General features: G+C 48.0%; 1 protein-coding gene across 8 annotated transcripts in view; it reads left to right on the top strand.

Annotated features, from left to right (window-relative positions):
* The window catches only part of IDS (iduronate 2-sulfatase), a 46,802-nt gene that overhangs the window by 7,533 nt on the left and 24,973 nt on the right, over positions 1 to 14,296 (top strand). For 3 of the 8 annotated variants that reach the window (XM_027096870.1, XM_027096868.1, XM_027096871.1), the window contains 3 exons: positions 11,612 to 11,770; positions 12,951 to 13,090; positions 14,088 to 14,224. In XM_027096870.1, the coding sequence (XP_026952671.1) occupies positions 14,174 to 14,224 (51 nt within the window). In that variant the 5' untranslated portion in view covers positions 11,612 to 11,770; positions 12,951 to 13,090; positions 14,088 to 14,173. Of the gene's footprint in view, positions 1 to 11,611; positions 11,771 to 12,949; positions 13,091 to 13,454; positions 13,695 to 14,087; positions 14,225 to 14,296 lie in introns of those variants that run through there. The other 5 variants (XM_027096873.1, XM_027096874.1, XM_027096867.1 and 2 more) reach the window with 4 other exon arrangements.

Below are 14,296 nucleotides of genomic sequence, written 5' to 3'. Positions count from 1 at the left end.
TCTGAAAACCTGTCCACTGTCTTGTTTCAGGAAATCCCGAGCGCTGTGCCATCTCCCAGTGCTGTCCCACAAAGCCTGCGTCCCCCACACAATTCTGGTGTGTTTTGTGCTTTAGGAGTCTCTGATTTTGAGAGCTCGGTGATGACACGGAGCTCGGCAGCATCAGGCTCACCCAGTTGCCTTGCTTTCATAGCACACTTCCCAAGAGCCCAGGGGGAAATGCAGCTGGAGGGAAAGGGCGCTGTGCTGCCACAGGTGCTAGTTGCTCTGCTGGGTGGCCCCCTCTGTCCCTGAGAAGCCTGTCTGTTAACTTTGGACAGGATGGAAAGATGCCTTCAGGGAGTAGCACCGACGTCTCACTTGCTCCATGCTTAGTAACTAATTATATTATTAGGATTAACCTGGACCCTAAATTGCAAAGTCCATGTTTTCCCTGAGCAAAATTGAGGTTTTCTGCCAGCCAATGATCTGGAAGCTCTCTCTTGCCTGCCCACCCCTGCTTCTGTGCCTTGGTGACTCTCCATGTACCCTGGTTGCCCATGAGGATGCATGGTGGTCAGCCTCACACACAGGGCTGAGCGGCCCAGACCAATGCCCTGGGCTGGGTTTGTCCTTGGCACCGTGGCCATCATGGCTCAGAGGCTATTTAGGGTTTAAGTTCCAGCTCTGCTGGCGGTGAGATCTTGAGCCAGTGCTGACCCTTCTCCAGCCTCAGTTTGCACATCTGTATGCTGGGCGTAGTAACAGTGCACAGTCCCTGAGGCAGCAGGGAGGATTCCATGAGTTGAAAGGCTGGAATGAATTTGGTGCACAAAGATGTTATGGGGAAGAGAAGCAGGAAAATTATGTTGGGGTCTTTTGCCTGCCTTTGGGCCCCACCACCGGCTGACAATTGCAGAAAAAGTGCTCAATGCTACCTTGCCTCCAGCCTGTTGTCGTGTCCCTCTGGGGTTCTGAGAACTGGTTCTTTAAGCAGCTTGTTGTTGACGTAGAAGACAAGTTACACTGGAAATGCGAAACCAGAGTTGCTCTGCTCAAAGTGCCAGGAACAAGGCACCAGGAAGATGCCCCACTTGCTCCCTGGAGCCTGTCAGGCAACTGGGTGGGTATCACCTGAGTAAGGCTGAAGTCCCCTGTGCCACAGGCTGCGGCTTCAGAACTGGAAGCATTTCACTGGCCCAGCTGGCATTTCTCTGAAGTTCACGAGCCATGGTGTGGGACTCAGGAGGGCCAGCAGTCGCTGCAGCTGTGCCCCAGTGAGGCTAGAGCTGGGGCAGGCCACGTAGGGCAGGATCTGGAACTCCACTGGCAGAACCTGCTACCCACAGCCCCAGATTATTGAGTACCTGCTGGACACTGGGAACAGACCCCTAGGCAGTCTCTTTGTGGGAATTCACATTTCCTGATGCGGCCAAGGGAAGTTTAGCAGCGGGTCAGGACCACCCTGTGGAGCTAGGATTGAAATTACATCTGTCTGAAGGCAGAGCCCATGCTCATTTAATTGCCCCATCATGTGACCACTCCACGTGCCACCACTCAGAGAGGTGGGGGCCACGTGGCCCGCTGGAGGCCAGCAAGCTGTCGGGGGCAGTGACGTTGGGCAGCTGGTGGTTTCTGCCGGGGTACAAGGTGAAGGCTAGGACCGGGAGTTTCAAGCTTTTTCTCCTACCCAGGGTTCAAAGGCAACACTTGGGCTCCAAAATTCAATGGAGAGAAATTCCAGCTTTAAGGACTTTTGCAAGCTGTGGTTTGCCTGTGAACACATGTCCTTTAGCAAGAATCCCCTCTGTTATGCCTTCCACCCAAGTGTTTTTATTGGTCCCTTAGAGACTCTTACAGAAGTTTCCCATATTGATAGACTTTTAAATGATGTTACAGAAATATCACATCACACGGATTACATAAGGGGTGACGTCCACTGCTTCCCAAATGCCACATTTCTTCAAGTAAAATGCAGATGACAGCCTGCAGTGTATAAGGAAATGACATCCTAGTAAAGGCAGAATTGAAATTCTCATCCCTTTTACTTATTTTAAAATTATTAGTGCCATCTAAAATGAGGGCTTCCTTTTCCTCACCAAGCCTGTGCTCCCCTTGCTACCTTTCTGGTATAAACTACTAACTGCGTGAGGACACCTGTCTGATGAGGCACATGCTAATTCGCTGTACCACCAAAGATTCCTTCCACACTTCTGTTCCTCCCCGCCCCTGAAAAGGGCCTCGTTTCGGACCATCTTTAGCTATTCCTTCTGTAGATGGACCCATTCGCGCCTGAGGTGTGTTTCATGGCACAAGTATGAGAGGGGCCCCAGAGGAATGTCACCCAAGCCTTACGCTGTTTCCCAGCTCCACTTGTCCCCTGGATTTGACTGCAGAAGTGCAGAGGGAGAGGGGGTTGCCCTGGCCATCCAGCTGTGGGCTCCCCTTCGCAAGAAACACCCGATTGTCGGAGTATAAGAGCACAGGTGTGCGATGCCAGACAGGCTTGGGGCTGGCTCGCAGCCCCTCCCCTCACACAGGAAGCCCCCCAGCTGTGAGAGTCCTCCTTGAGGTCTCATTATTTCCCTTCCCTGAGGCTCTTAAGTCTGGGGGAGTAAGCCGAAATCCTCCCTAGATGGAAGAGGAACGGGGAAAACCAGGAGGAAGGGGGTGACCAAATGTAACCTCCTCAATTTGGATGCATGCAGCTCAAATAGGAGGGAAAAAAAAGATCTGGCTAGGCATTTGTAGTTTGTTTTAAGTGTATGCTTCATCTATATATTATTTTAAGGACATGAATCACCAATGAAGTAGCGCCAGCGAACACCAGCGCTTGGGCGGGCCCTGCTGGAGGCTTTTAGAAATTCTGTACTTCCTGGCTCTGACAGCCCTAGAGTTGCCTGCTCCAAGCTACAGGCCTGTCCTCCCATCCAGAGCCATGCTCGCTGAGTCAATGAATGGCAGGATGGAAAAGTCTGGGCTTGAAGAGAAAATGAAGGAAAAAGAGAGTAGAGAGAAGGGAAAGGAAAGATTGTTCATGGGATGATGCAAGATGTCCAGAGACAAATGGGCCTGGGACCAACCTCTTCCACAATGAGAGAATCATCTCACCTTACAAAGTCCTTGACTTAGGGCAGGAGCTCAGCAAATGTCAATGCTGCAGTGATGCCCAGTCCCTCTTCTGCCCCCTCATGTTCCATAAGGCTTTACTTCAACAGAATCAGATTCTGGTTGTGATCCAATTCACCTTCACTCCCCCGGGAGTTCCCAGCTAGAAACCAGGCTATTCCTGCTGTATCATCAACCTTGGGGCAGCCCAGACCCAGCTCCATCCACCTGGCCCTCCCCAGGCAGTTAGAGGACAATCCAGCACATCTTGAGGTAGCCATTTCCGGGAACAGGGCCCTCGGTATCCAGCACATGTGGTGGCAATCGCAGCCCACATCAGGTTCCTTTTCAGGTTCAGTTCACATGCCCACAGAGACAAGGGTGATGCCTGCCTTTCTGTGCAGGGTGAGCTCTGCCTTCTCATCCAAGTAATTCTGGTCATGTGTGTCATCCCAGTGATCCCTCAAAACCCAACAAATAGTGCCAGCCCTGCGGATACAGCAGTGAATGGAAGGGGCAGAGCCTGCCCTCGAGGAGTGCCCGTCCGAGGATCCCAGATCTGGAATGAAACAAGCCTTGAATTCTCCCCTGAGTCCTCATCCTTTTGCTGTGGCAGGGGATTGTGGAATATTGACCAATAGACCAATATGTTCTGCTCTCACTGCCTGAGAGCGCCTGTGAGAGGGCCACCCGGCAAGGAACTGTAAATGGTCTCTAGGAGCTGAGAGCGGCCCTGGCTGATGGCCAGCAAGAAAATGGGGACCTCAGCCTACAGCCACAAGAAGCCGAATTCTGCCAATGACCTGAATAAGTTGGAAGAGGACACGGAGCCTCAGATGAGAACATAGCCCTGGCTAACACATCGATTGCAGCTTTGTGAAACCCTGAGCAGAATACCCAGTTAAGCTGCACACAGACTTCTGACCCAAGGAAACTATGAGGTGATAAATGGGTGCTACTTACAGCCACTAAGATTGTGGTTACACAGCACTTATTGGTCCCTCTCCCTCACTCACTGAAGACTCGGGCACCTGGCTCCCTGGTTTCCTTGGCATCCTGAGTCCTGCCATCATCCTGGGCGACTCTTCAGTGTCTACCTGGGCAGCTTGTGCTACTCACAGCTCCTTAACTTCTTCCTTGCCTTTGACAATCTCTCTTGCTCTCCACCTCAGCACCCCCCTCTTCAAGGCCACATCCTAGACCTTTTCATCATCAGGATCTGTTCCACCTCACACATCTTGAACTTCAGGGTCCCACTCACTGACTGAAAGCAGCTCTCTCACACCCGAACTGCTCTCTCACGGGCCCTCTCCATTCGCTCTCACTCTTGTCCTGCTGCTGCTACTGCCCAGCAAAAGAATAATAATAACAAAAACAATAGAATTATGCCAACTGGTACATGTAATTTTCTAGCTCAGCTTACATTCTGCACAGCCCAGCAATCTCATTACGTTTTGAAATGTTTTTAAGTTGTATTTCTCTGCTAGGGCTGATGTGACTAAGTACCACAAGCTAGGTGGCTTAGAACAACAAAACTTTATTCTCTTACAATTCTGGAAGCAGCAAGTCTGAAATCAAGGTATTAGCAGAGGTGTGTTCCCTCTGAAACCGGTACGAGAAGGATCCTTCCTTGCCTCTTCCAGCTTCTGGTGGTTTACTGGAATTTTTGCCATTCGTTGGCTTGTAGGTGCATCACGCCAATCCTCCATCTTCACATGGGCATCTTCCTTTTGTGTGTGCCTGCCTTCTGAGTCCAAATTTCCCCTTTTTATAAGGACATCAGTCACATTAGATTAGGTCCCACCTTAATGACCTGATTTTTTTAAAGGTATTTTTAAAAATGTATTTATTTTATTTATTTATTTTTGGCTGCGTTGGGTCTTTGTTGTTGTGCGCGGGCTTTCTCTAGTTGCGGTGAGCAGGCTTCTCATTGTGGTGGCTTCTCTTGTTGCAGAGCACAGGCTCTAGGCGTGCAGGCTTCAGAAGTTGTGGCTTGCAGGCTCTGGAGCGCAGGCCCAGTAGTTGTGGTGCACGGGCTTAGTCGCTTCACGGCATGTGGGATCTTCCCAGACCAGGGCTCGAACCCGTGTCCCTTGCATTGGCAGGCGGATTCTTAACCACTGCCCCACCAGGGAAGCCCTAATGACCTGATTTTAACTTGATTACCTCTGTAAAGACCCTATTTCCAAATAAGGTCACATGCTGAGGTACTGGGGGTTAGGACTCCAACAAATCTTTTTCTTTTTTTGGGGGGTGGGGTGGGCAGACACAATTCAACCCCTAAAGGAAGTCAAAGAGAACAAAAGGCATATAATACAAAGCAAAGGTCCTGTGCTCTGCCCTTCAGCACCCCATTCTCATTGTAAATGTTTCTAGTTTCAGTTTGTCTGATAGTTTGCCTCTACCTTTGTAAATACTATGCTTACGTCTATATCAACTTTTTTATGTTGTCAATTTTAGACATTATCTGCTAACTTCTTGCTATGCTAGATGAGATTATAGTTAAGTCATCCTTTCATCTTTTTGCCTATATTGTTAACTTTTGATTATGGTAATTGATCAAACATACACAAAAGTACAGAAAATAGTATAATAAAACTCACATGCTCATCACTGAAGTTCATCAGTTATCAACTCATGACCAATTTCCTTTCATCTCTCCCTACCATTATCCCTTTTCCTCATAATATATAGATATATCACTATTTTCAGGTCTTCTATTGGCTACTTTTATATCTTTAAATAATATCCCTATACCTCTCTTTCTCTTTCCCTCAACTAGGGACAGTAACTTGATTTTCTCCTTTGTAATGATGTTAATGTGCCTCCACTTCCCCCCATTTCTCTTCCTCCCTTCCTCTTCCCAACTTTCCGTCAATTGTTGTTGCAGGTTGGATTCCCACAGAAGCAGGCTCTAAGGTGAGATTAATATGCAGGAGTTTCTTTGGGAGTTCTCTCAGGATCAACACCTGTGGAAGGGAAGGAAGGGAAGAGAAAGGAAGGGAAGGAATCAGGATTGGGTAGATGGAGAAGGTGGGCTGTAATGCCATCTCAAAAAAGGCTTCAGCCAACCCTACAGGGATTTCTGAAGCTGGGATGGTCTTTCAGAGATAATTTGGTTTTATATTATATTAATTATATTAATAGATATAGTTTCCTAATATATATGAATATATTATATAAGTTATGGTGGGGATAGCAATGGTGGTGTTCTTCCATACTTCCTTTGGTTGCTAGAGTACATCCTTAAGTAACCTCCTAAGAAAGGGTCGAACAGGAAGTAAGTTTTTGAATTCTCGCATGTCTGAAAAAGTCTTTATTCTATTCTCATACTTATTTGACAGTTTGGCTATGTATAAAACTTCACTCTGAAATTTTGTATAATTTTTTCATCTCTGCAAGCTTTTAGAATCTTTCCTTATCCTTGGTGTTCTGAACTTTCACAGAACTATGCATAAGCTTGGGTATGTGTTCATTCATTGTGCTAGGTACTCAATAAACCTTTTCAGTATGAGCTATTTTTTCTTTAGCGCTAAAGTTATTTTTCTACTATACCTTTAATTTCCTCCCCTCCGTGTTTTCTCTTCCATTTCTATAACTTAGGAAGATGTTAGTCTTCCTCATTGTCTCATATTCTGTTTGCCTATGTTATTGAGTAATAACTTAATTTGTTTTCGTATGTACTCACTCATATAATCACTAATCAGATAAAATACTAGAACATTTCCAGCATCCGTGAAGACTTCCTCATGCCCCACTCCTGTTCCATACCTTCCCCCAAAGGTAACCACTACTCTGACCTTATCACCACAGATCTGTTTTGCTGTTCTAGAACTTCCTATAAATGTCATTGCACACCATGTACTCTTTGATGTCTGGCTTCTTGCAATTAACGTTATGTTTTTTGAATTTAACTATGTTGTTGCATGTATCAGTAGTTTGTTCTTTTTACTGCTGCATTGTATTCCATTTTGTGATTATATCACAGTTTATCTATCCAAATTATTGGATACAATTGAAGGACCTTTGGGTTGCTTCCAGTTGGGGGCTATTACGAATAATACTATGAACATTCTTGTCCATGTCTTTTGGTGGCTAGAAGTCTCACATCTGTTGGGCATATGCCTTGGAGTAGAGTTGCCAGTTCTTGGAGCAGGTACATGTTTAACTTTAGCTTTGGCAAATTCTGCCACAGAGTTTTCCAAAATGGCTGTATCAATGAATGCTCCTACAAGCAACGTGAGAGAGTTGGAATCGCTCCACATTCTTGCCAGCCCTTGGTGGTGTCCTTTGCTATATTTCTGTTCAACATTTTAAAAGTTTCTCTCGACTTGACTTTTCAATTCTTTTATTGAATGTTGAACTTTACAACCATAGTTTTAATTTCCAAGTGGTCTTTAATGTTCTGTTGGAATTTTTCCATAGCAATCTGTTCTTGTTTCATATAGTCAATCGCTTCTCAAGTCTTTCTGATGATCTTAATAAAGGGTATTTTTGTTTGTCCTTTAAAAATTATTCTTTTCGGTGCCTTAGTCATCTCTTTCCTTTAGGGCCAGCTTTGCTATTTGTTTTTCTTGATATTTCTCTGTCATCTTGTATGCCACCTTCAAATGCTTGGCCTTTTTTGTTGTCCGATTACACTTAAGAACGAGGCTGACTGGCAGCTCTGAGTACATGGGCGGGACTTATTGACTTGCAGGCTTTGTTTTAAGATGAAGAGGCAGTGTGCTGATGGTTCTGTTGGGGGTCCTCAAAAATGTCATAATATGGAGACATTTTTTTGGTGGTGGTGGTTTCAATACTGACTCCAGTTTTCCTAGCCCTCCCCCAGACAAATTATTCAATTTCTTTAGAGAAGAACCCTTCTTTTTTTCATTCTTGTGTTAAAGACTGGCTTTGGGGCCTTCTGGGGGAGGTTAACAGCCATATAGAAACCTTCAGTTAATCTGTCTGGGTTAAGTCCCATGTCTTACTCTGCCTACTGTCATACCTGCTGTCTCAGAATTGGGAGACTGTCTAAGCTAAGTTTTTTCCCTCCTTAGCTGAAGTCCCTTTGTAGGTATTCTAGGCTGTGACTTCATCAGTCTCCACTGTGGCAGCTTCCAGGAATCTGGGGAAGTTTTTAAGCCATTGTAGGTCCCCCTCCCTTTTTTTTTTTTTTTTTTTTTACTTTTTAAAAATGGAGATAAAATTCACATAATGTAAAATTAACCATTTTAAAGTAAATAATTCAGTGGCATTTAGAGTGTTGTACAACCACCACCCCTATCTAGTTCCAAAACATTTTTATCATCCCCAAAGGAAACCCCGCACACATTGAGCAGTTGCTCCCTATCCCCTCTCCCCCAACCCCTGGCAGCCACCAATTAGTGTTCTGTCTCTACAGATTTATCTCTTGTGACTATTTCAGATAAATGGAATCATACAATATGTGACCCTTTGTGTCTGGATTCTTTCAATTAGCAGGATGCTTTCAAATTCATCCATGGTGTAGCATTATCCATGGTGTGGCATGCATCAGTACTCCATTCCTTTTATTTGGCTGCGTGATATTCCATTGTATATATCTACCACGATTCATTTATCCAGTCATCTGTTGATGGACATTTCAGCTTGTTCTACTCTTGGCTATTGTGACGTGCTGCTATGAACATGCATGTACATATATTTGTTTGGGTACCAGTTTTTAGGTCTTCAAATCTTCTACCTAAGAGTAGAACCACTGAGTCAAATGGTCATTCTATGTTTAATTTTTGAGGAACTGAAAACTGTTTTCCGCAGTAACTGAATCATTTTACATTCCTAAGAGCAAAGGTATAAGGGTTCCGATTTCTCTACATCCTCACCCATGCTTGTTATTTTTAGTTTTTTGATATTCATCAGTCTAGTGGGTGTAAAGTGCTACTTCACTGTGGTTTTGATGTACAGTTCCCTAATAACAATTGAATATGAGCATCTTCTCCCATGCTATCTTGCTGTCAGGTTATATTATTTTTGTTCCTTCATGATGATTTCAAAGGGCAGAAGGGATGTGAACACAGAGGTGTGCCACTTAAGCCCCCTGTCAGTGAAGGCCTTCTTGCCCCAGTGGCTGAGAGGGCAGCCCTTTAGGGCCATCTACCCCTTCAGGGCTTGCCTCAGCTGCAGAGAGCCACTTTGCCCAAGATCACAGCCCTCCAAGGGTAGCCACATTCAGTGACTTATCCAGGTGATGTACAAATGCCTGGCCATCTCGGCCTAACTCGAGACAACTCTGAAGGCCTATGCTAGCTCTAGACTGCCCCGTGGGGTTGCCAAGGCCTGTAGCACCGCTCGACTGCTCTTTCTGTCCATTCTTACGCCCTTCCCACCCTTCCCACAGGTATTTCTCCTAAAGGCACTCCCTAATAAACATCCTGCACGCTTAACTCTGTTTTAGAGTCAGCTTTCTGGTGAACCCAACCCATAAGAGACAATAAATGCACGTGTCTTGTTAGTCAATTTGAGCTGGAAGTTGAACCAATTATTATTTCTTTAATATTGCAGAAATAGAGTTAAGATGGGCTTGTATAAACTACTTTACATTGAAAGATCGGGACTCTGTGCTCTGGATGCCCCTGTTAAACCTCACGTAGGCATTGAGCTACAGGGTGGTGCCAATCTTGAGACATCCAAGGCCTGATTTTATGATGTTTCCAGTTAAATATTTTAGTTTTTAGTGAAACTAGGTTACTCCCTTAACTGCTCAGTGAATTGGAGCCACTGTGTGAACGCAGCTGATCTTGAAGAGGGCATTCACATTCTGGTCTGTTGGGAGGTTTAAGTACCTTTTTAAAACTCAGCTTTGAAATTTCAATCGTGGGAGTCATTAAAGTCCAGGGTATCTAGAGAAATCAGGGCTGCTTTGTGTTCCTGAAATTAGACCACGTGTCCAACAAAGTCAGTCTTCAGTGTTTGTTTTCACTTCTCCTCCACCATGATCTCCCTCTACTTCTGCATTTCATCTTTCAAGCCTCGCCAGTTGCCCTCCAAGTTCAATCTCAGCTGTGCCTGTGGCCTCTTGGCCTTTGTTGGAACATTGAAGGCCTCCCCTCTTCCCTCAGTCTTTTTTTAAATTAATTAATCTATTAATTAATTAATTAATTTATTTATGGCTGCGTTGGGTCTTCGTTGCTGCACACGGGCTTTCTCTAGTTGCGGCTAGCAGGGGCTGCTCTTCGTTGCGGTGCGCGGGCTTCTCATTGCGGTGGCTTCTCTTGTTGAGCAGTACGGACTCTAGAGCGCAGGCTCAGTAGTTGTGGCACACGGGCTTAGTTGCTCCGTGGCATGTGGGATCTTCCCGGACCAGGGATCAAACCCGTGTCCCCTGCATTGGCAGGCAGATTCTTAACCACTGTGCCACTAGGGAAGTCCCCCCTCAGTCTTTTCTTTGATGACGGCCATAGCAAGTTTGAGGACAGAGAGGCCATCTTTTCTGTCCAGAATTGTGTGGCCTTCACACACCCTGGTGGAGCTGGTGGATTGGTGTTAATCGGCAGGGTTTCTGTGGAACCATTCCAACCTGCTCTCATGGACTCTTATGGCATCAATTCTTTCATAACCATAAGAAGACTCCCTAGGAAGGGATCTGACCTTGCAGTCAATGGTCTATTCACTTTGTGAATGAACAAAGTTGTATTCACCTCCTATTGCTTCATGATAAGTTACCACAAATTTAGTAGCTTAAAACAACACACAATTGTTAGTTCACAGTTTCTGTGGGTCAGGAGTCCAGGCCCAGCTTAGCTGGATCCTCTGCTCAGGGTCTCACAAGGCTGCATTCCCTTGTGGAGTTCAGAGTCCTCTATCAGGCTCTTGTGGTTGTTGGCCAAATCCATTTCCTTGTGGTTCTAGGACTGAGTTCTCTTGGCTTCTCAATGACTGTTGGCTGGAGGCCACGCTCAGGTCCTAAAAACCGCCCACAGTTCCCTGCCATGTGGCTCTCTCTAGGGGCAGTTACAATATGGCTTTTCCAAGACCAGCAGGAAATCTCTCTGTGCTAGCAAGATGGACCCTTATACACATCATAATGTAGTCACAGGTGTGACATCCTGTCTCGCCTTTGCCAGATTCTGTTGGCTAGAAGCACAGGTTCCACTCACACCCAATGGGAGGGGATTATACACGGGCATGACTCATTGATGCTCACCTTAGGGGTGTGTACACCATGTCTGTCAATGGATGCTAGCTGTGCACCTTTATTCAAATTTAAACTCCAGAAAGATGCAGCTGAGACTGCGTGCTCAAATGCTCATAGGCCTCATGTCTGGTCTCTCATATCTGTCATTAGAGGCCCAGCTGTTGTCTAGACGGGCTCTCCAGCTGCTCCTTCTTGGTGTACCCCAACACCTCGGCAACAGGTCAGGGGCTGCATAGATCAGTGTTGGACTGGGTGAATTTGTCTTCACATCTGATTGCTTCCTCTGGAGAAACTCTCTTTTTGACAAATCAGAAGTCCACCTCTGTGATGGTGACCAGGTCGTGCTGCTGTCCCTCCTCCCCACAGGTGGTACATGCCTGGGGGGCTGCAGGCAAGGACCCGTCTGCCTCCTGATTCCTCATGCATCCTTCCCACCTCCCGCCCCAGGGCCTGGACGGGATGGTGCTCCGGAAATGTTTGCCGACTTGAACGGAGTCCACAAGAGAACTACAGACATTTTTAGAGGTGGGAACTGTGTGTGGCTTTTGCCTCATTCCCTTCCTTGGTCAACCCTGGGGTTTACTGAATGATTTTGTGTTAATGGCTTTTTGATAATGACAAGTATGATATCATTTGCTCCTTAGTTCACAAGCTCGCAGGAGACACCCGTTGCTATGAGAAAGTATCACAGATGCCAAGGAAAGAGGAAATAAGGATGAGAGTAATTTTCTAAATAGACACTGGAGTCCTTGTTGAGGTTGGGCTCAGAGTTTCCTGAAACATTAGGGGCCATACTTTTGGGAGGGAAAAGGCAGCCACCAATACAAGGGAAGTGTCTGGATGAGGAGGGACAGCTGAGGTGCCTCCTGAAGCCTGGCAGCTTGGGCACTTGGCCGGGGCTGGCCCACCCCGAGGGACTCGTCCTATGCTCTGGTCTGGGGAGTGCAGGTGGAGGCTGGCCCTTCCCAGGGAAGGGGGCGTTGCCAGCCAGGCTGCGGTGTGAACAGCCAACCTGCTGGGACCCCAGGATACAGCAAATGAGGTGCAGCGGCAATGGCAGCAGGCCTCCTGCGATGACTGCGCTCTGGCTGCCAACCGAGGACGTCCCCTCTCACGGAAACCCACCCTGCACCTCCACTTCCTGGCTGTGTGCCAGGTCAAGTGGCTTGGCCTCTTTGAGTTTTAATTTCTGGATCTGTAAAATGGGAATGATAGTAGCATCTAGCTCACAGTGTTGGTGTGAGGAGAAAATTAGCATGTTGCCTGGGTATAGGAAACCCTCAATAACTATACTAATACTTATGTGTTCCTGTATGCAAAAAAAGATCTCCAATCTGCCTGGCATTGTGTTAGGTTATTTCACTAGGAGGTGGAAGTGAGTCAGAGACAGAGAGAGAGGATTGTGATGTCCTGCCTAACCCTCAGCCCCAGGCACCCAGTGAATGATTCTTGCCACCGGAAGAGTTATGACCCTCACTCCTCCCATCTCCTACCTGCTCCCCATCTCCTGTTTCTCCACCAGCCACACCAGCCTCTGTGCCATCAGCTAACACTGTCAAGCATGTTCTCCACAATGCCTGCTCCCTCACCTCCTTCAAGTTTTTGTTCACATATCACTTTACTAGTGAGGCTTTGCCTGGCCACCCCATGGAAAATAACATGAAACTCCCCATGTGCCACCCACGCCCCCATATTTTTTTTCCAGACCACACATGCCCACTGCTATTCAATATTTATTTGGTCATGTATTGTCCACAAGCTCCACAAGGGAAGGAACTTAGAACTCCCAGCCGCCAGGACTTCCAAGCTGCCAACAGTGCGCGGTATACATATCTGATGTACTTAGTAAGTATTTGTTGAGCAAGGGGGTCCCTTTAGATGGAGGAAGGCGAGTTCTCAAAGGGCCTCATGGAAGGAGAATGGCATTTGGGCTGGTCTGCAAGGAAAAGTATGACTTTTATAGAGAGAAGAGGGAAGGGAAGGGCCTCCAGGTGAAACGCATAGCACGAGCAAAGGCGAAGTGGCGGCAAACTGCTGGTTGAGGACAGTGGTTGCAACGCAAATCTTTGGAGACACCTGGGAAGACTCCCCAAGTACCTGCCCAACGCGGGAGGTGCGCCCCGAGCAGTGAATCGGCCCGGTGGGCGGGGCAGGCGCTGCGCGGAAGCCTCGGCTCCGCCCCCTGTGGCCCGGATCTCGCGCAGGCGCAGTCGCGCTCGGGCCGGGGCGCCGGCCTATGCGGCCGGCTGCGGCCGCGTCGGGCAGGGTTCCCGGGTTTACGACGCGCGACAGGCGGCGGGGGCGGCCCTACCCTCCTGCCAAAACCTGTCATCGTCGCCCCGGAGCGGCTGCGGCGGGGCAAAAATGCTGCCGCCAGGCGGGGGCTTGCTCTGGCTTGGCCTGGTCCTGGGCTCCGTCGGATCCGCGGCGCTGGGCAGCTCGGCCACAGGTGCCTCCGGCGCCCTCGCCCACATTGCGGGGCTCCCTCCTTACTTCCCTGCCTACCTCCATCCTTAACTCCCTCGCTCCCTCCCTCCTACCATTCCTTCTTCCATCAATCCTTCCTCCCTTCCCTCCCTCCCACCCACCCACCATCCTTCCCTCCCTCCCTCTTTTTTCTCTCCCTCCCTCATCCAGGCTTGAGGCCATGGCCAAAGCCTAACCCTGCCACCCCGGACTGGGGCTTCTTCTGTGCACCCACTTCCACCCTCCCTGGCGTAGCTGGCTGGGTTGTCAAGGTGCTGGGACCAGCCTTGGACCTCTGGGTACCCTAGCACCTACCCCGGGTGGGGGTTGGGTGTCAGTGCAGGTGATCTCACTGAAGCCCCTCCTTCCTGTGCAGATGCTCTGAATGTCCTTTTAATCATCGTGGATGACCTACGCCCCTCCCTGGGTTGTTACGGGGACAAGCTCATAAGGTCCCCAAACATGGACCAGCTGGCCTCCCGCAGCCTCCTCTTCCAGAATGCCTTTGCCCAGGTATGTCTGGGCACCTCTGGGTGTGGGTGTGTGCCTCGTGCACTGAGGGCTGGGGCATGGTATTCATTGTGC

Source organism: Aethalodelphis obliquidens, unplaced genomic scaffold, assembly GCF_003676395.1.
Source record: "Aethalodelphis obliquidens isolate GAN/ISIS:26980383/991018 unplaced genomic scaffold, ASM367639v1 scaffold110, whole genome shotgun sequence".
NCBI lineage: Eukaryota > Metazoa > Chordata > Mammalia > Artiodactyla > Delphinidae > Aethalodelphis > Aethalodelphis obliquidens.
The sequence above is the reverse complement of the archived record's forward strand: the minus strand, read 5'-3'. Positions and strand labels throughout refer to the sequence as shown.